Consider the following 22,103-nt stretch of genomic DNA (forward strand, 5'->3'; position numbering starts at 1 on the left):
CTTCAGGAATGTTTTCTGCAGTTGTAGTGCCTTTCAAACTCTGTAGTGCACACAACTCTTCTATAATTCTGAATATTAGTAGCTGAACAGTGTCAGTCATTGCTCTCATCTAATGCCAAAGGGAAAAAAATCAAAACTTTTTGCCTTGGCAATCAGTGACATAGTTCTTCTCCTAGTTCTTCAACACGCCTGGTGACTGCAGATGCAAATAAACTGATAAAACTAACACAAGATACCTTATCAGGTCACATTTCCTTCATTACTTTAACCATGCACTTTTTAACAAATTCACCATCAGTGAATGGCCTACCACTCTCAGCAATACGTTTAGCAACATTATAACTGGCCCTCACAGTAGATAGGTTCTCTTCAACTTGCTTTCTAAAAATATTTTGCTGCAAAAACATTGATTTTTTTAAAGAGAATTTATCTTGTTCACTCACACCTCTCTGTAATATATTGAGTAGCTCTTGTGACAGGATTCAAAGTGCCTTCTAACATTGCACTTCTTTAATACTGAGAGTTTCAAGACATATCAGGCAAACTGCTTTACCTTTGTTTAAAATAAAGACTCAGTAGTCGATTTGTCATTAAAGACACGGTGCTTATTTGTTTCTTTGAAACAGCACTTTCTTTTGCAGACATCTTACAGAATTTTTAGCAGAGCAACAGTTGCAGAGTTTCAATATTATCCTTGAATAAATAAAAATATGAAAAGTATAGTTTTAGGAGTCTAACTCTTCCCTTTCCCATCAAACTCACTCCACTCCAGCTGCTGTTACCTGGGGTTTTTCATTTTAACCATGGTAAAGAAGAGAAGAGACTCCTGTCTCTACTGTAGGTGGTGCCTCTTGAAGCAGGAAGAATAGTTTGGGTCTGAGGCAAAATGGCTTGAGGGTAATAGCAAACAAACAGGGCAAATCCCGGAACAACAACTCAAAAGCAGAGTGGAAAAGAACACCACACGGGCTTAAAGAAACAGTAATATAATCTATTTAAAGTGCTAGTGCTCCCAAATTCACACACATTTACAACGTGCAATTCATACAACAAAATCATATATTAAATACAAAATACAAAGTTCTAAGAACAAGGATCACATATTCCTCTCCCATACAGGAAGCAGGATGCCAACTCCCAAGTCCAATAACAGGTAAGTACTGTGCTTTTTAGAGAGTACAAGTCTCATTTAGTTCTTCTATCTTGCTTAGAGGTTTTCTTCAGTATTCCATATGAGAGATCCTGAAGGGTAGTAGCCCAAACTGGGGGCCGGCTGCAATGCCAGATTTCATCTTCCGACTTTCTCAGGGGCAGGCAGAGGATCACCGTATGGAGATTAATTATTTCAGATGTCCATTTCAAATGTCAAATGTCCATTTCAAATTATTTCAAATGTCCATTTCAAATGTCCATTTGAAGACGAAATCTGGCATTGCAGCTGGCCCCCAGTTTGGGCTACTACCCTTCAGGATCTCTCATATGGAATATTGAAGAAAACCTATAAGCAAGATAGAAGAACTAAATGAGACTTGTACCCTCTAAAAAGCACAGTACTTACCTGTTACTGGACTTGGAGTTGGCATCCTGCTTCCTTGGAATGTATGGGAGGGGAATATGTGATCCTTGTTCTTAGAACTTTGTATTTTGTATTTAATATATGATCTTGTTGTATGAATTGCACATTGTAAATGTATGTGAATTTGGGAGCACTAGCACTTTAAATAGATTATATTACTGTTTCTTTAATCCCAGGTGGTGTTCTTTTCCACTCTGCTTTTGAGGGTAATAGCAGCAAACAAGCAGGTTGGAGGGCCGCACACAAAGAGCTTGCAGGCCGCATGTGGCCTGCAGGCCACAGATTGGGGACTCCTGTTCTAGGGCATCATAAAATAACTAAACCAGCCAAGAGGATAAAATACTTCTCAAACATCTTTCATCATGAGAGATGCATAGGAGATGACTAAGCCTAACTTTTTAAGCTGTCCCTGCCTCCTCCATTACTTTTGCTGTCTTTCCAGTTCTTGCCATGAGTTCCAAATCTTTCCACTCCAAGGATCCATATTCCACCCAGACATGAAGGTCTTATCACTGTTTCTGAAATGTGTAGAGTTATATAAAGCAGTTTTCTCCAGGTCCTGTAGCTTCTGACATGTGGGAGCCTAATGTTTCTGCCTCAGTATGGAGAGCAGAGTTCAGGTCAGGCACAAATCTTTAGGGTTGTCATTTTTATCTAGAGCTGAAGTCTTCTCCTTTTCTTTTACTTCGTGTATTGTGAACTTCTTCATTTAACATCTTCATGGCAGTCACTTTCTTGCATTTTTGGAACAATGCCTTTAATGCTATTGGCTGTCTTTGCCTTATGGCTGAGCTAGTATAGTTAAGTCCTTACAGATTCCCCGAACTATCCAATTTCCTACCTGTCCTTTGGCTTTCTTCCCCAGTAATGCCAACTAGCCAGTTCTTCACTTTTCAGTAGCGAAGTTCTGAGCCATACCTTCTCTCTCCCTGAAAGGAATTAATCACCAAACAGAACTCCTCCTCAAGCTGAGCCATTACTTCAAATTTATACTATCATCTGGTATCGTGTGTTCTCTCTCATGTGACCAGTTCTCCAGGACCCAGGATGCCTTGTGGGGTTCTACCTTTTAGCATATTCTGCTCTTAAAGAGACAGATGCACTACCTTGTTCTCCAGGCACGGAAATTAGAGCCAGGTGACTGTGTTCATCAGTATGATATTGGTGTCAACATGGTATAGTGGGTAGAGTTTGGGACTAGGATCTGGGAGACCTAGGTTGAAGTTCCCATTCTGCCATGGAAGTTTGCTGGGTGACTTTGGGCCAGTTGCATACTCTCAGCCTAACCTATCTCACAGGATTGTTGCAAAGATAAAATGGAGGAGGGGAGAATATTGTAAGCCACTTTGCATCCCCATTGCAGAGAAAGTTGCAGTATAAATGAAGTAAAAAAAAACACGAATGTATGACAGCTGCTTTAGACAACCAGGATATAACAGATGAGCTATTGCAAGGATCCATTTTCCATTAAAGGAAATAAGCATATATTGATAAGTTCATCAGTTAAGTGCCATCACAGTGACTAATTATAGGAATTGGCTGTGTCAAAGCACTAGACTAAACTTGATTTAGATTTGAGGTGTACTGGAAAATCAGCAATGCATGTAGTACAAACGTCTTTAACCAGTGATAATTTAGAATGCTAGTAAGGGATTGCACATTTGAATGCTTCCCCCACTAATAACCTGCGTGTGGAAAACTAGAATGTTGGGGAAACAATATCTAGTCTAGCTTTTTAAAATAGTAATAGCTTTCCACATGGAGGCAGCTTTTGATGGGGGAAGTATTCAGTCAAGAAGACTTCATCTGCATTCTGTGTAGAACAATCTCAAGAGAACTGGACCTTGGTATGATATAGGTGATTGTATGATCATATTTTTGAGTTTATTAATTGAAATAAAATTTTAATAAAAATAAAGTAATTGGGGAAAGAAAGGAGAACTGAACCTTGTGTGTCTTCCAATTTGAATCAACCCCAATGGTGCCATCCTAAGATGAGTTACACCCATTTAAGCCAATTGACTTGACTGGATTTAGGAGGATATAAAATTGCACTGTAAAAAAGCAATCTTAAATGGGTCTACTTGGAATAAGTCCAGTTTTATTCAATGGGGCTTATTACCAGGAAAGTGTTCTTTGGATGTCTTTCATTGGGTATGGCCTTCCGTATAGCCAGCTGAAAGGTAGACTTGATCCACTGAGGTTTGATTGCTTAAAGTCTGCTGAAAGGGTTACTTATAAACTGAATCTGTTTGCACAGAGATCACTTCATACAGTGCATGATAGAGCTAATGCATGATCGTAGCACCTGAAATGGTGGCTTGTAGATTAGCTATGAGACCATCTTTCACTATGAAGGAATATTCCATGTGCAGGAAGGAAGAAAGGTATTGCTATAATCTCCCATTTGTATTGTTGTTGCAAGGTGGTGGGTAGTGTTTACTGATTCACAATGAGTTTGCTCAGATTCTTCAATCTGTTTCAGTAAGAAATTTCCATATACTCCTGCTCTTTTGTATGTGTAAAATGCCATCAAGCTGCAGCCAACTTATGGTGACCCTGTTGAATTTTCAAGGCAAGACAGGCCAACCCTGCTTAGCTTCCAAGATCTGATGAGATTGGGCAAGCCTGGGCCCCCTGGATCAGGGCCCAACCTCTTTAAATAGGAATATAAGGTTCCTGGATATCTGAAGGCCTGATTAGTGACTGAAATTGTACTCTGCACTACTCTCTGCACCTAACTTCTGTCTCATTTGGCACCGTCTTGTAATAGCCCAGACTAGCTCAGTCTTGTCAGAGCTGAAAAACTAAGCAGGATTGGCCACAGTTTGTACTTGGATAAGAGGCCACCAAGCACCAAGGAAGACTGGGGTTGCTGTGCAGGGGGGGACAGTGGCAAACTGCTTCTGCTCATCTCTTGCCTTGAAAACTCCATGATCCTGGGGTCACTGGGTGGCATACAATTATTAAAATTTGTTAGCTGTAGGACTAGAAATACTCTCCCTGGTTCTAGAGCACTGTGGCATCTCAACTTTTTCCATCCTGTGACCTTCATAATAGAAACTTTTTTTGCCTCCGCCAACCCCTGGTTCTTCCAAGATGGCCTTAATCGGTGCATCTGTCTGCCAACCATTACTTGTCTCCACAAACTGAGATTTATGCTTGACGAAAACTCCTGTGCTGTGGGCTGCATGCCGCCCGGCATAATAGTGGTCTCAACTTATGTATCATTTTTCACATTCAGTGTTGCCATGCCAGCCTGGCCTCACCCATGCTGAAGAGTAATTGCTATGTATGTAGGGATTTGTTAGCATTTTTTAATCAGGGCTCAGTCTTGAACTGTGCACCTCCTTTCAAAGACCCTGTTTACACATGCAGTGGAATGAGATGGAAACCCTGAGGATAGAGTGAATTGTAGCATTTCAGACTGGTTGGGAATACCATTTTTGAATGCCAGTCTCCTCTGTGTTACTTGCAGGAAGTTTTAATGTAGGGAGTGAATTTCTAGCCTAGCCTAGTTTTCTGCTTTTGGGGGGGAGGGGATGGGTGGGCATAATTTGTACATGGGGGCATTCAAGAATGTGACTTGGCTTCTCCTACTTGCCTTCTGAAATGGTTCTCTCCATTCTGTAACCTTGGAATTTGACTGTTTCATTTTTGCCTCATTCTTCAGCATATTTAGACAAGCCAAATAATCAGCACAGGAGGAGCAGCAGCAGTGGTCAGTCCCTTTCTAATACTAATGTTAGAAAAGGATTTTAACTAAACATGGGGCCTTTGACAGTTAGCAGTATCCAAATTCTGTAGTCCAGAAGCCAAATTTTTGAGCAGCATTTGAAACCTGAATGTAATTAAACAAGTTAAGAAAATTAGGCACATGTTTGATTTTTGGTTGTGGTGGGTTGTGATGAGGTAAAGGGATTTGGCACAGTTATGAAGAGTGCAGTGTAAGAAGGGTTGCCAGGTCTCCTTACCCTCCCAGCGGGAGGAGGGGACCTGATACTCACTTTTTTGGATGGCTTCGCGTACGTGCGCTCCAGGGGCGGTGCGATGAGGTCACTTGCCAGAAGTGACATCATCATGCCACCCCGGGAGCGCTCCCATGCTTTGCAGCAGGTGGATTTGGGCCCAAATGATTTGTTGATCCATAAATAATTGTGAATTTCTTCTTTGGTATCAATTATCTCCAGTTTTATATTTCTTATTTGGATTTATAATCCAGTCTTATATCCATACTAGAGCAGCTGTTTGACAATACAATATTTCTTCATCTCTTCCCATTCCATACAAAATCATTTATCCTTTTCTGCCATTTTTTAAAGATCTTCTCATCTATATGGATTGGTAACATTTGGAACAGGGAGTTCAGTTTTGGTAATATATTCATTTTAACAGCAAGAATCTTGTGGGACAAGTTAGGCTGGGAAAGAGAGTGACTGGTCTAAAGTCACTCATCAGGCTTCCATGACAGAGGGAAGATTCAAACTTGTCTGTCCCTGTTCCTAGTTGGACAGTGTAACCACTATACCACACTGGCTCTCAGTAGCAGCACTCCATCATATTTTCTCTGTTTGTGTGCATGAAAGGAAGCCTATTTGGGCAAGACAAAGTTCCCATCTGTTGTTGCCTTCCCCTCCTAAAGTATATGCTTGTCACTGAGCAGATGGATATTCCCTTTCTCTAGTAGAAACGCAGGTTGCTCTGGGGTTGTAAGGGACACCTCTCAAACTTCAGATCTTGCCCACACCTCTAGTCTTTGGGTAGTATTTAATTGTGTCCTCACTGCACCAGTAGCCTCTCTTGTGAGCGCTGTGTTCAGCTTCCAGTTGAAGGTGGTATAATTCCTAAAACAAGTTGTTAGGACTCATAGCTACTGTTGTATTAGTGGTTCAGAAGCAGTTGGCAAGGCCCAGTCTGCTGGTAAGCTTAGCAAATGCAGTCCCCAAATGCCTTGTGAAATTTTTTGATCTAGTTTCCCCTTTAAATGTACTATTGAAAACACTACATAAAGCTGCTTGTATCTAGTGTATCTAGTATTATGAGGAATTCTGGAAGAATATCAACAGCTACGTCATGCTGTGGAGAGGGGGGAGTGTCAGATCTTTTTATTTTTATTTATTTATTGGATTTTTAGCCCTCCCTCCCCACAAGCAGGCTCAGGGTGGGTCACAATCATAAATAAGATACAATAAGTAAAACCAATAACATAACACCTCATGGATATCCACATTCCAAACGGGACACCCTTCCCCCTTTTATTTACAACTTATATGGAAAACTGCAGCTTTCTGACATAACACCAGGGCTTTTTTTCAGCAGGAACGCGGTGGAACGGAGTTCCGGAACCTCTTGAAAATGGTCACATGGCTGGTGGCCCCGCCCCCTGATCGCCAGACAGAGGGGAGGAGATCAGGGGGGCAGGGCCACCAGCCATGTGACAATTTTCTCCAAGGGCAACCCACAGAGTTCCACCACCTCTTTTCCCAGAAAAAAAGCCCTGCATAACACTTACAGAATTGCAAAAGACAGCGTTACTTGGAACAGTGTACATATTGCACCAATACCTGGCTGATACTTAGGTCTCTGGTGGAAACGTGTATCTGCTCAGCAAGGCCAATTTTCTTTTTATTTATTTATTTATTGGATTTTTAGCCTGCCTTCCCCACAAGCAAGCTCAGGGTGGGTCACAATCATAAATAAGATACAATAAGTAAAACCAATAAAATAACATCTCATGGATATCCACATTCCAAACGGGACACCCTTCCCCCTTTCCCAGCCCACTATACACAAGGGAAGAAAAGGGTGGAGGTGTGGGTTGGTGAATCTCTAACTCCTCAAGCATGGGGAGGCAGATGGACCATATGCTCCCCCCCACCCCCCACTGACCGGTGACCGGCAGGGAGGCTAATTAGATGGATCCAGTGCTGGCCTCAACCATAGGCCTGGCGGAACATCTCTGTCTTACAGGCCCACTGAAAAGATACAAGATCTTGGTGGGCCGAGGGTCTTCCGAAAGAGAGTTCCACCAGGTTGGGGCCAGGACAGAAAATGCCCTGGCCCTGGTTGAGGCCAGCCGAGCCTCCCTGGGGCCAGAGACCACCAGTAGGTGTTTACTTGCAGATCTAAGAGCTCTCTGAGGTACATATGGTACATCTTGAAGACAAGGGTTGGTAGGGACTTGCTACAGTCCGGCCTGTTGCACAAGTGATGGGAATATGATCAAACTAGGTGAGAGTGAGATCTGTCTAGAGTATCTATTGGAGGGAGTCTCATTAATATACTATTATTTTCAGAAGTAGCTTTTACTTAAAAGCAGTCCTGCAGACCTTTGGAGAAGAGGTATTGCAACAGATGAGCAGAATGAAGGATAGAGTGTTTCCAGATTTGTTAGTAGATGTTTCCTTGTATCCTGCTGTAGGGCATAGCACGCTTATCTATGAGAGAGAACCTTGGGCTGTGCCTTGAGATATATGCAGTCAGCCAGATCCAGATTCTGCTCTGCTGCCTGTGCTCCAAAAAATGTTAAAGTAAATGTCTTGTTTTCATGGCTTAAAGTGAAGTGTTACAGAGTATGGTAGTAGAGGCAAAGAAGATTGCCCTTTTGCCACACAAGTAGGCATTTTCTATACTCTTCACTTTTAGATATTTATAGAGAAGCTGGAGATTGATTTATATATATGGTTGTGAAGAGTCAGTGAGGAATGCATGTTTTCAACTGAAAATCAATGTATGCTGCAGACTTGTGGATTGACATGTTCCTGTTACATGTTTCTGTGCTAGTGCCGCCTCTTTTAATGGTACTGGCCTATAGCTATTGCATGGGATAGTGTCATTCTCTGCAGTACATCTGTGAGATATGTTGCAAAGACCTACAATTAAGTGTTTTTGTGGGTGAGGTAGCCATGCTGCTTCAGTAACATATTCACTAGAACTTGATAGTTGAAGAAATACTAAACATGCAGTAAGTGAGCAACCACAGAGTGGTAACGGGACTCATCTGTCAATGTGTTTAGCTTTGCTTGGCCTAACATGAAAACTACTTCTGGCTGCGGTGCTGACCAAGGAAGAGCTGTTCTTCACACAACACGTAATTAACTTGTGGAATTTGCTACCGCAAGATGTGATTAGGGTTTTGAAAAAGGACTGCTCTGATTCATGGAAGATGTTTTGTCACTAGATGTTAGCCGTGAATCGCACCTTCAGGCACCAGTTGCTGGGTAGCCATCGTCTTGTGCCCTGCTTGCTGGCTCTCGGAAACAGTTGGCTGGCTGCTATGGCAAATAATACGCTGGGTTTAAAGAACTTTTATCTGATCTAGTGAGGAAACTTTTTAACTTCTTAGAATGGCAGGTAATACTAGGTAATTTTAGGCTGTGGGGCTGAGTGAGAAGTGCTTTCAAACGATCATTGTTACAAGGGGGAGGCTCTTCAACTCATGCCTTCAGGATACCGAGGGAATGGTCCTGTTTCAAGTCCTCATGGCCTATACTGGGCCAGGTGCACGAAGGCATGGAGGAATACAGTGAGTAAAAGTATGTCCTGGGGAGCTTCATGAAAGTTCCCAGATATGGGACCATTTGCCCCTCTCCCTTTTTAAGGTCAGTGTATTGGGACTGCAGAAAATCAGACTTAAATATTGAGAGCAAACATTTCTCTTGGTAAAGGAGCAAGCAAAGCCATGAGTTTCCAGGGGAGGCTGGAAAAGTTTTATAAAAATATGCCAGATGAATTCCTGTCAGGAATGGCTTAGATGTAATTAAGCTACCGTAGTGCAAGAGGTGTTAGACATCCCCTTGGGACCTTGAGCCTGTGATCTCAATCTAGCCTTTTCGTCCTGATGCCAAGAACCCTTTCCCCTGTATTATGGACTTGTAACCCATACAATTTCTCCTTTTTAAGGGTTCCCTCTGTACAGATCTGGATGTAGAAGTGCTGCATAGAGGTGCTACCCTTGCCATGGTTTGCTGCTGTGTTTTCGCTGAACTGACTGGTAGTGGGCACCTAAGCAGTTTTGGCAAATTTGTTTGGCTTCCTGAAGGCTTGGATACTTCAGGACTGCCAGTCTAGATACAACAGAATGAGGGTGCTCATACCTTGGGGATAACAGGCCTAGAGTTTGAGAAACCCAAACTAGGTTTGCAACAAGCCTGCTAAACTCCATTGCTCACCCAGCAGCAGATGGTGCCTGTCAGGGGATGCTGGAAGGGGAGGAGCAAGGCGGTTGCCTTGGTGATTTTTCCATCACCACAGCAACGGAAAGGTCACCCAGAGGGTCCCCTCGTGCTTTCCTTTCCTGTGTGTGAAGACCTGAGGTCTTTTTGAGAGTGAGAGTGAGCCAAGAGGGAGTGATTGGAATGAGGGGATCAGCTGAGGTGGAGGCAGGGTAGAATAGGGATGGAAATTCTCTTGGGAGCCCCACCTTTTTGGCTGCAGGAAGTACCTGCTTCAGATGTGGATAGATTGATGGCATCAGGGTCAAACAACACAGGAGCAGAATATAAAACCCAGCTGTTGGGTTATATCTCCAGAAAGATGATAACCTAATCATTGTGTATGTTGCACATGTCATCTTACTTAAATAGATGCCAAATGAAAATTGCCTTCTGCTTAGCAATGAGTAAAGGGTGGGGGGATCTGTCAAAGCGCACATGTTAGTTTAGCCCTTCTTAGCTATTGTAGTGTCTTCCTACATATCCAGATGGTCAGGGTCAACAGGAGAAGCTCCTATGCCTCACATTATATTTGTGCTGTGGTAGAGGCTCTACATAGAGAGGCAGAAAGGACAAACTGAGCCTGGTTATCAACAGGCCGTTTTGTGTATGTGTGTGTAACCAGTAGTTTTGTGGCATATTGTTTCAGAGACATTGCACCTTGTTACCAGAGCAACAACCTGCTGGGAACCAACCATTTTGAGTCTAAAGATTCTCAGTAGGGGCAGAATGTATGGCAGGAATACCTACTACAGATAGTTCCTTCCTTATCTTTCCTATTGCTGTCTGGCATTTATGAGGCAGGAACTGGGGGAAGGGTATCACAAATCAGCGTTGTCAGAATCCTTAGCCTCATAGCTCTCTAGCATTTGATCTAGTCTTCACAGGAGTATTAGCTGCTCAGCTGGACAGAACCTCCACTCCCTAAATGCCTCCCCCCTTCCCTGTGAGGGATGAGAATGTTTCAAAGACGGTTAGCTAAACGTCCCTGGCTTGAACTAAGGGCTAAAGACTTTCTCTGTTTGAGTGGTGCTGCAGCACATATTACCCAGACAGGATGGCACCTGCCAGGGGAGAACTGGTCTTTCCCGTATAGCAGGAGTTGCCACTGTATCAGTCAAATGTTACTTGTGGGGAAGCAGAGGTACGTGTTGGCTCTGTACATCTGGTCTGAAGGAGAAAACAGAGGGTAGACTCAGGGAGAAGAAAGGAAGTGGGTTGAAGCTGTGTCACAAGGGATAGATTGGGGGGGCGGGTCAGAGGGAAGAAGAGCCTGTATATGTATCAGTAAAATGTAGTGCTGTGGCTGGAGATTGATGGAACAGCAAATAGAGCCCTCTGGTGACACGTGGCTTTGGAGACATGGGGTGAAAGTACATGAACATTTTAAAGTGTTTTCTTTACCACTTAGGAATCTTCTCTCACTTCAGTTAAAAGCGTTTTGCCTCTATGCATAATTCCCCCTCCTGCTTTAAATGTCACTACCCCCCCCCCTTCAGCTAGTGCTGGAGAAAATAGTTCCCTACCTTCCACACCTGAATGTTGGGCCATAGTGTCTAGCTGCTAAAGTTGGATGAAATGTTATTCCCAATTGTATACAATTCTGTGGTGGAAGTGGTGGTTGGAAGGACTAAAAATATACTTCAGATAGAACACATCGGTTTGCAGGTGACACAAATTTCAGGAAAGTTTACATTCAATTGTCCATCCACCTTTCTGCATGTCCACAACAAACCTGAGAGAAACACACTCAAAATTGTATTTCTATTTCCTGTTTCATGTATTAACACCAAAAAATTGGAGTGAGGCTTAGAATTCTTTAAATGGCACATGTGAAATATATTATTGACTCACTGGAGATTGAAGCAGGCAGGGAACAATTTTCTTCTCAAAACTGCGAAGGGTAGAGGCTTCTTTGAGGCAGCTGCTAGAAGGAAAATTAGTGAGAGATCATCGGCACCTTACTACCATATGAGGAGGATGCTAATTTGGCACAAATGTCTTTTCATTGGAGAATCTGGGATGTTCTTTCTGCTGAGTGGAATGAAGTTTTGCTTCTTGTGGTTTTGGAGGTTATATATGTATTGGAAGATGAACATGCTGAGGATGGGGTTTATTAATTGGGCATCACTCTTGCAGTCTGGGAACTTTTAGTTAGAGCAGTGAGTTTATGTTTAGACGTTTTGAAACATTTTCACGTTAAACACCTCACGCTTGATTCTGGCAGTGGCCCTGATTCTAAACCTGTTAAGTAATAGCCCCTACCTGTTCGGGGGAGCTGGGAGGATTAACCAGAGCCTTGGATACAACATCAGCATTACCCATGACTCTGTACAGGTGTCCTATGAAAGAGCCCTCTGTGGCAAGAAGAATGTAATACAACTGGATTGAAGAGCGTTCTGATTCTATGATAAGAGTCTAACGAGGTGTTTCAGCAGGTTGAGCTGTATAAGCTCATCGGAGTGACTTTATTCCAAATCCGTTTAAACAAATCTGTATGTTGTCCATTTCTCCTCTGCAAATCTTATTTCCTTTCATGCTATCTTCTACAAATGCCTTTTGAAGGTCTACAGTTTTCTTGGGTGCAGTTTATACAACATACACTATCCTAGGGGATGTGAAAAAGCAGCTTAGGTTAGATGGGTAACCAGTAGTCACCTACCATGGGATAGGCCAAGCAGTGAAAAAGTAATGGATGGCCTCCTGTCAGCTGATGATTTTGGCTTCAACTTCCTCAGTACATCATATATCTACAGTCCATCCTGGTAGGTGATTCTTCCCCCTCAGACTTTGGGGAGATGGCACCACAACTAGAACCTTCTATTCACCAACAACAATAAGGCACCTAATGGAGTTACTAACCTTGGTGCCAGCTCTCTCTCTATATCTACTTAAGTGACACTGTTGTAAGAACTAGTAGTGTCAGTACCAAGAGATCATTTGTCTATATGTTTTCTATTGACATATACACCATTACTTGTTAACAGTGCCGTTCTGCCATTTTATGTAGACCAAACAAGCCAGTCTCTGTAAGAGAATAAGTGAACACAAATTGGATCTTAAAAAAGCAATTTAAAAACTGTTGCGGGGAGGGGGTAGAACATATTGTGTAGTAAGCCTGAAAGGATGTTCATTACAACCAAAAAGTTTTAAAAGGGAGACTGCAATCCCTATGCTGAATGGAACCCAGTATTCATTTGCATCTTTGCATACTGTTGTTCTACTGCTGTGACATGTTGCCTGACCTTTTGACCTCACTTTGTTAAAAATATTCTTGGAGTGTGTATACCTACTTTAGTGAACACTTTAGGAATCTGGTGGACAGTGAACTGTGAAAGCTTATGCCACTGTAAATTTGTTAGTATCAGCAATACTTCTTATGTTTCTATCACTTGTTCCAAATATGGCACATTTGATTGCATTTCCATCTTGTTAATGATGGAAGCCAGCCTGACAAATCAGTTTTCAGAGTGGTCATGTGGCCTTAGGCCCTTGGCCTAATTGGATGCTGTGCCTTGGCTGACATAGCACAGTGTGTCTTCTCGTGTGGTCTGCTCCTCCTGTCAAAGTAACGACTGCTGATTTATGCCTTGTTCCTTCTTCTTTCTTTCTTTGTCAGGCTGTTCCTCTAAGTCATTCAAGCTGTACTCTCCAAAGGAGCCCCCAAACGGCAACGCCTTCCCCCCCTTCCACCCGGGCACTATGCTGGATCGAGATGTAGGGTAAGTGAAAGTTTCTTTGGTTCAGAACAGGTGTAATATTAGCAAGACAAATCCCAAGCTGGTCATCTCTTTTAATCTCTGCCTAGGCCCTTTACAGCACAAAACCAACATGGGGACTCTGCTCTCAAAATTAGGAAAGACTCAATAAATGGAGCTTAACATGGAGGCATACTGCAGTCTATGGAACAAAATGGTGGCAAGCCTTATAGCTCCCTCTAAACGCTCATGGAGGCAATAAGCCAAGCACAAACATGGTTTCAATCCTCATTTGTTCAGAAAGGAGCAGAGTTTCCCACACTTCTGAAAACGCAGCATACTTTTTCTGAATTAAAATTGGAGGAACACTAAGCTCTTACATCTGGAAGAGAGAACTTTTACCTGCACCCAGAGGATATCCCGCCATTGTTTTTGCACAAGTGACTCATAGTTGCTGCTGAGAGCCAGAGTGATGTGGTAGTTAGGCTCCTGGACAAGAATGGGGGAACCCAGGTTCAAATCCTCACTTGGTCATGGAACTCACTGGTTGAGCTTAGGTTACACAGAGGGAGTGGCTGGCCCATCTCACAGTCTTCCTGGAATAAAGTGGCAGAGGGAAGGATCGTGCATACAGCCCTGATCTCCTTGGAGAGGAGAGCTCAGGACAGATTCTCTTACATGCAGATTGGGAATGAGTGGTTTAAAGCCATCAATTCTTGAACCATAGAAACTGGGCAAGTGGCACTGCGATCTGTGGCAGTTAATTTGCGTGAGCATTAGTGAGAATACAGGTTGTTTATGCAGTTCTTGGAAAATGCGTAGAGGTACATGGCATTGCAGTATAGGGTATAGGGCTGCTTGACACAGGACTGCAAGGCCATGTGTTTTCTCAGTTGTGTAAATAGTCTGTATTCTCATGGATGATCAAATGTACAGACTGACATAGAGATGGAGGCTCTAAATATTATAAATATAATCAGTTTTATGCAGATTTCTTCATCCAGAAAATGGAATGAAAAGATCAACTGGTTCTTATAGGCATGTGTATCCTACAATACCCCAAACTCATGCAGGTCACTTTTTCAGACTACATTGTGGTCTGTATCGTGGGTCATAAAATATACAATAACTGTCTTTTGATCTGTAGACCACACAAAATGTACAATACTTGTTCACGTGAAGGCAACCTTGCCAATACTTCTAGCCCCACTGACTCCGATTTCTAGTTCCTTTAGTTCTGTCAATTAAGTTCATCGACTTAAGTCAGCTACCGGTTATGTCAGACCAAATCCTGTTGGCAGAAAGTCAGCTTTTATATTGTCATGTGACAGGCTGATATGAAACCCATCCATACACAACATTCTGTGAGGTTTAGTTATGCTGTGAGGCTTAAAGTACAGCACGTGTCAGAATCCAGCAAGGGTAGGGGGAGGGAGAAATAATACAAGTCAAGATGGCAAAGGGTATGTTTTTTAAAAGGCTAGAATGAAAATGAAAATTGAGAGAAACGAGTTTCCAGGTTTACCATACAGCATAAGAGACAGGATATGACCAAGAAATGGTATGTGAGAGAAGATTTTACAAGCAAATTATGAGGAGGTATATAGAGAACGCAAGGAGGGGAGTGAAGATAAAGTATAGAAAACATAAGATAGAGAGGTTTAAAAATAAGAAGGAACTTAAAACATATTGTGAAACAGAAGAGAGCAATAAGTAATACAGCACAAAACAGTCCGCTGTCCTTTTCCTATGCTACCCATCCAGTTTAACCATGAATGGTCTGAGTGGTCATGAGCTTTTATTAATCACTCTTGTGCTTACTTATTTCTCGACAGACCGACTCCTATGTATCCACCAACGTACTTGGAGCCTGGAATTGGGTAAGAATCCGTGCTGCTCTTTGTTATGGCAAGTTGATTTTAGCAAAGAGCGAAGACAGACATGACATTTTGTTACCCTCAAAATAAATGCCTTAAAAATATTTGCTGAAACTTCTTCCACAACACAAAATCTAATAAATTAAATTAAATTAAAAGATGCCTGCCACGTACATGCATCATAGCTCCCATATGCATATTTGTGTATGTGTACGGAATTTTCCACTTGAGAGGAGTCAGAACTCCAGTGTGCGTGGGGAAGATGAGAGAGAGCAAAGTAGGATGATGCTCAAAGTCAAGAGCAGGTCAGTGTGTTTGCTTATGCCTCTTGAGTTTGAGAATTGATGAAAAGTAAAAGCACCAGTCTTTTATACCCAGCATTGTACTCCTCATTTCTTCCTAAGGCATTGTACCAAAACTAACTGCTGCAAGATTGTAACGAGCTTTTGCCCGTGTCTGAAACTAAGCTTCTACTAGCCAAAAGAAAGATGTATCTTTTCTCTTGGAAAGCTTTCAGCAATTAGTTCTCAGACCTGTCAAACAGATAAGTTCTTTGAACCACCTGTTTATCGGTACATTTATTTATATGGGGTTCAATATTGCTTTGCAACTCTTCATCAAACACACAGACACCTGTCTAGAGTTTATTTCACTTTATTGAAAATACACCCTAGTTTTTTAATGAAGCAAGTAATCAAAATATGAATGGTTATTAATATAAATCCTATAAAAACAGAACACAGAAAGGCAATAAGAAATAAGTTTGCTAACATTTCTTAATAAATTCCAAGTTTAACATAATCAAAGTTTCTATGAAATGCATAGGTAAAAATAAATTCTCACCTAAATTCTCTCAAGAGATTTCTTCCATCAGAACTCTGCCATTCTATCTGAGTTTGCAATTTTATAAGTCATCATATGCAAATATTTAAGGTCTATTCACATGATAGCACAAACAAACGATAAATGGTCTGATGCTTCATTGAATATTCATAGTTTCTATTGTACAACCTTCCAGTTAGTAAAAAATTACGTTATACTCAAACTTGCAAAACAAAACTATAAATCTCTGAGAAGTGTCAGGAAAAGTTAAGTTGAGAGATCACTATTGGTTGAATCTCTGATAGAGGAACATTAATTTCGATAGAGTCCACTATTTTAATTAACTGTCAAAAGATTAAAGCAAACCTGTTAGAATTACCTAACACATAGAAAAAACACACGGACGGTTCATGCAAAGTCTGAAAGTTCATCTAGAATACAAGTGCTTGGCCTAGTATTGCTCAGTATTGATTATTGTCATGTGCTTTTATCTATATTGGTGCAACAAGATTTATAAGCAGTAATAATCACTCTTCTATTTCCCTCCCTCCTAGAAAATCCATATTGTCTAGCAGCTATAGTATTGGACATGGATGTGGGGTGGGGCTTTGGCATGCAGAAGGTCCCAGGTTCAATCTCCAGCATCCCTATTTCAGGATGAGATAGTAGGTGATGTGAAAGATCTCTGTCTTAAAGCCTGGAGAGCCACTGCATGCCTGAGCAGATAATACAGACTTTGATGGACCAGTGGTCTGATACGGTAGAAGGCGGTTTCATGTTTGTTAATGTAATGAGGGAGAAATCTAGATTTAGGGCCCTACTCAGGCATTAGCTTGTTAGCATTAGGGGTCCCATTCCCTATTTGTGAAAATGTGACTCACACTGGTAATGCATGTGCTGGACACTTAAACTGTCAGAATAAATGACACTTCCCTCTTACCTAGGTAGGAAGTTCGATTCCTTCCCCTGTTTAATTTTTATGGTTGATTAACAGGAGGCACACACCATATGGCAACCAGACTGACTACAGGATATTTGAGCTTAATAAACGGCTGCAAAACTGGACAGAGGTATGACTTTCCAGGTTAGGGGAATTAAATCAGGAAAAGGTATCAGGAAAAGGCAACTTGAGGGCACAAATTCCATGACTTCAAATAAATGGGAGGTATTACTATCCTCATAGGAAATGGGCGTAAGGGGAGGTTTGGGATGTCATTTCAAGCTCCCAATTCCCTTGTCACCTCTCTAGTAGTAGTGGTAGATGTTAGCTGTGCCTCCATCCCCATATAATACTGTTCTTCTCCTCTGTCTGCAGGAATGTGACAATCTGTGGTGGGATGCCTTCACCACTGAGTTCTTTGAGGATGATGCCATGTTAACAATCACTTTCTGTCTGGAAGATGGACCAAAGAGATACAGTGAGTCCAGGGGCTATGGTGGGTCCTGTGGAAGGGGGGGGATACACACCCTCATCTTAGATTCAGGATCCAATATTCTATAGGAAAGATATGTTTGGAAAGGGTATAAGTTCAGCCAGATGCTTCAAAATATTCGCTTAGACCACTCCCCCAATGTGGTCCCTATTTCAGGGCAGATTGAGCTTGGGACATGGTTGGTGTTGACTCACTAAAGTACATAGCCATCATTAAGAGGGAACCGCATAACATTCTACAATATTTGGACATTGAGACTATTAATTATAGATCAAATAATTTGCACTGCTGCTACACCATAAAATACACCATTTTACCTCCCATCACAGTACAGGGTCTCCTAACAAACATTTAGTATCTATAGTTTTGCTTAGGACAGTCTACTCCATTCATGTCTGAAGACAGGAGCTCTCACTCTCGAAAGCTTACGCTCTGAAAATCTTGTTGGCCTCTAAGGTGCCACTGGACTGAAATCCTGCTGTTCCATTACGGTTTGCCAAACCAAATGGCCATTAAGTTTCCAACTTAGAGCACAAGATGTGCTGGGCCTACCTCACGATTTCGTAAATGTCTCCATTACTGTTGAGATACAGAAAGATTTAAGTTCCTAAAGAAGTATATATTTTTTCCCAAAACTGAAATGAAATAAATGTTCCATTTCATTCCAAAATCTGGCACCTACCTTCTCATGCAGCTTTTTCAATATAGAGTTGGTGAAAGCTTGCCCACCAGTAAATGTCAGGTATGACTGGGACAGGTTGTGTTTCCAGTTTTTTTGGGCAAAGGGTTTTTGATGCTCCCATATGACCTTCCAAAGAAGCTTTTGTACATGGCTACATTTTCCTTTGGGTATCCTCCAGATGTTTTCAAGGAACGTCAGAAATAGTAATCAGTTAGCCTAATACGATAATTATTTGAAATGTGTGAAGCCTTTCTTCCCAGGAGTCTCTGTGTTTCACTAATGAGGAAGCAAGTTTCAGTGATTAGGAGAGTCATCATTTGTGCACTCACCATCCATCTATACCCCTCCCTGAATGCATCATACTCTGGAAAACAGGGGTAATCTTTCAAGATGCGAATGTGCATTTCTCTGAGAACAACAGCTCCATGATTGAAGACAGATGGACTTGGATTGGTGCTGTCTTAAGTTGACGTCTCCAAATAGCTGTTTAAGTCCTTGATGTCCAAATTTCCACTGTGTGGCATGTACCGTGGTAGTGCCTTCACTGAGAGCGCGAAGCCAGGTTTTTGGCTTAGTGTATCCCAGCCTGCTTGCTAGGACTAGGAGGCTGTCCTTTCCACTTTGATCTGCCTTGACCTGTCATCATCCTGATTTGTATCTAGACAGATTTAGAAACCTAAGAACTGCATGGAATTTCATCTGTTCCCTGGAGACGGAGGGGGGAAGGCCATATTTTTAGATTCCCAGTTCTCTTTACTTTAATATCACTACCTGTTAAGGGAAACCATGTCTCTTGTTTGCTCTACTTTATATGGTTCCTTTTCTCCTTAATTCATAGTATAACATTTCATCTACTTCTTTGGCAGTTCCATAACACACTCATCTTTTCCAGTATAAAATTGTCTGAGCCAGTGGGAGTTCTGCATCTACAGTGCAAAGGCTGAAAAACAACTGGTTTTTTTGTTTTGTCTTCTCTGTGTTCAGCGATTGGCCGCACTCTGATCCCTCGCTACTTCCGGAGCATCTTTGAAGGTGGTGCAACTGAGTTATACTATGTCTTGAAGCACCCCAAGGAGTCCTTCCACAATAATTTTGTCTCGCTCGACTGTGACCAGTGTACTATGGTCACACAACATGGCAAGCCCATGTTTACACAGGTAACGAGCATAATAGGGTTTCCCCTTCTCCCAGGTCCCAAATAGAGAGATGCTATCCAAGGTTGACTAATGAGAACCTGTGTTGAATTGCTGCTGAGAGCAGCATAGTCTTTGTTCCTTATGGTTTTTCTCCCCTCCCCAATTGCTTGTGTCAGAAAGAGGGTGACAGAAGCCTGGCTATAGGTCCAGGCTGGGCAGAGCTTATTCTCCCAAATTTCAAGGCTGTTTATTTGCTTTTCTCTTGCCTAGGTGTGTGTGGAGGGTCGCCTCTACCTGGAGTTCATGTTTGATGACATGATGAGGATAAAGACGTGGCACTTCAGCATCCGGCAGCACCGGGAGCTCATTCCCCGCAGCATCCTTGCCATGCATGTGAGTCCAATACTTTTTACTGGCTTGATTTGCTTTAAGCTATTTTGTCAGGTTCTCTCTGGAGTCTGTGAAACTTCTTGCTCGGTTTCTTTACATAGATACTTCTGGTGACCAAGATCTTTGGGCCAGCACCTGTCACAGAAAGACAGAAGCAAATGCAGAATTGTAAACCTTGGTTTGATATATCATGCTTGAGGTTTTTAAAAAAATTTACATCAAAACTGCATTTTGCAAAGAAGTGTTGGAAATTTCAGTTCAGTTTTGTGGTATTTGAAATCCCATGTACATGTTTGGCACCTCCACGGCCAACTGCAGGACATTCTAGGGCTCCAGTTTGCATTCCTACCCCTAGTGTGGATACTTACCACACTGACAAGGAATTCAGCAGAAAGGCACAATTGGGGGGGGGGGGGAGAAACTCGTTGGGAAGAGGTCAATGCAACATTTAGGGGACTACAATTCTAGAAAGTTCCCAGAGTTAGCTCTGTGTAGCCACAGAACCCATTTCTGCTTTTGCACGGATCCTACAGACAAGCAACCTGTTTACCCTCTTACTGGAACATTTTTAGATGGTGAAGGTTCCAGAGGTTTGAAATATAAAGTATTTGATGAGGCCTCTTGTTTGACTCCTTCCTTCTTTCTCTCCTCCCACCTCAACAAGGCGCAAGACCCCCAGATGCTGGACCAGTTGTCCAAGAACATTACCCGATGTGGACTTTCAAACTCCACACTTAACTACCTCCGAGTAAGTGCTTTTCTACAGTGTCTGTGAAACAAAGCACCTGGATCCCTGCTCCTTTTTCAGTCTTCAAGGAAAAAAATTGAAACCCACCTTTTTAAAGATCATATTTAGGAATAATAATAATACGGTGTTTCCCTCTGTTTTATGATGGGTTTAAATTGTTTTTAGAATTTTATTTTGCATATATTAAAGCAGAATGTCTTAATACCAGGCTGGGCCCATTATAAATCATGGCCTGAGAATTGTATGTGTAGTCTTGCAGCTCATGGCTAGAAATTCATGCCATCCTTTCTGTCCAACTAATAAAGGGAATGACTGAAGGTAGGCATGAAAAGAGAGCACCATAGTAGGCAGGAGCACTTGGCATAGATTGCCAGGGCATCTCTCTGTGTATTTTCCTCTCACCCCATGGCCCACTGGTGCAAATTCTGCCTCTAGGAGGTTGTTAGCCTCTTAGATTTCAGGGCTAAGGACCATACCAAACTGTGTTCCTCTCGCTTCCCTCCTGCCAGCTTTGTGTAATCCTAGAACCAATGCAAGAGTTGATGTCACGGCACAAGACCTACAGCCTCAGCCCCCGGGACTGCCTCAAGACATGTCTCTTCCAGAAGTGGCAGCGTATGGTGGCACCACCTGGTGAGAATCTTGCAGGGAGGGGCTGGATGTTAAGACAGAGAGTTCTGTGAGGTTGGGTGATCAAGCCTTTCCTATCAAGACCACCAAAGGGTACTAGGGAAAGTTTCCTTGAGCCAGGTTGTGACAGCTAGCAGAGTTTGCTAACTTCATAGGCGCTTGGGGGAATGGAATTCCTGTCTCTTAGTCTGGCCCTTGGGAAAATAAAACTAGTAGAACCAACCCGGAACCTGAAACCCAAAAACCAGTTCAAAAAGATTTCCCCCGCCCCCAGTGGACTGAAATTTAACCCAAACCTAAAATCTCTGTAATTTTGAATCTTAACTGGAAACAACCTTTAAATGCAGAAAGGAGTAACCAGTTCAAAATGAATGGGTCAATAATCAGGTCCTTGGGAGACTCTTTAGAAGGGTGGTATGGGTTCCTCTTTGTATCAGCTATATTTGGAGAAAGTAGATTTCCCAGTGAGCTATCTGAAAAAAGGAGAAAGAGCAGCAAGAGAGGTAAGCAAGTAGGGCCTGTGACTGAATCCTCCTGATGCTCAAATTGATTCAGGGTCACCCACACCCACACGTTGTTGTCTCATTGTGGAGGATTCTTGAATTGAAGCTAGATGCTTCTTCTGTTTCCTTCCTTTGTCTTCCTTGCTAAATTCTAAACAATATAAGTTCCTTTCTTTTTTACTGTTCCTTTTTGTTTTGCTAAGTTAGTGAGGCTTCTTGAAAGAAAAGATAATAGCCATAAGGAGTTAGGAGCAGGGGGTGTGGTACTTAAAAAGGAGGGAAAGCTATGAAAAGAGGCGGAAAGAGGGCTTAATTTGAAAAGTAAGATGGTAGTTAGCTGTTTTAAACTGATTAAATAATCAGTTATTTTGCTGAAGGCTTGCCTGAGTGGCTTA

The 22,103-nt window shown here is 42.2% G+C and overlaps 1 protein-coding gene across 3 annotated transcripts in view; it reads left to right on the plus strand.

Annotated features, from left to right (window-relative positions):
- Nucleotides 1–22,103, plus strand: part of LDB1 (LIM domain binding 1) — a 73,664-nt gene that overhangs the window by 47,256 nt on the left and 4,305 nt on the right. For all 3 annotated transcript variants that reach the window (XM_054982418.1, XM_054982417.1, XM_054982419.1), the window contains exons 2-9: nucleotides 13,409–13,511; nucleotides 15,323–15,367; nucleotides 17,181–17,256; nucleotides 17,502–17,604; nucleotides 19,286–19,458; nucleotides 19,708–19,830; nucleotides 20,492–20,575; nucleotides 21,085–21,208. In XM_054982418.1, coding sequence (XP_054838393.1) covers nucleotides 13,409–13,511; nucleotides 15,323–15,367; nucleotides 17,181–17,256; nucleotides 17,502–17,604; nucleotides 19,286–19,458; nucleotides 19,708–19,830; nucleotides 20,492–20,575; nucleotides 21,085–21,208 — 831 coding nt within the window. The remainder of the gene's footprint in view (nucleotides 1–13,408; nucleotides 13,512–15,322; nucleotides 15,368–17,180; nucleotides 17,257–17,501; nucleotides 17,605–19,285; nucleotides 19,459–19,707; nucleotides 19,831–20,491; nucleotides 20,576–21,084; nucleotides 21,209–22,103) is intronic.

This window comes from Eublepharis macularius, chromosome 6 (genome assembly GCF_028583425.1).
Source record: "Eublepharis macularius isolate TG4126 chromosome 6, MPM_Emac_v1.0, whole genome shotgun sequence".
NCBI lineage: Eukaryota > Metazoa > Chordata > Lepidosauria > Squamata > Eublepharidae > Eublepharis > Eublepharis macularius.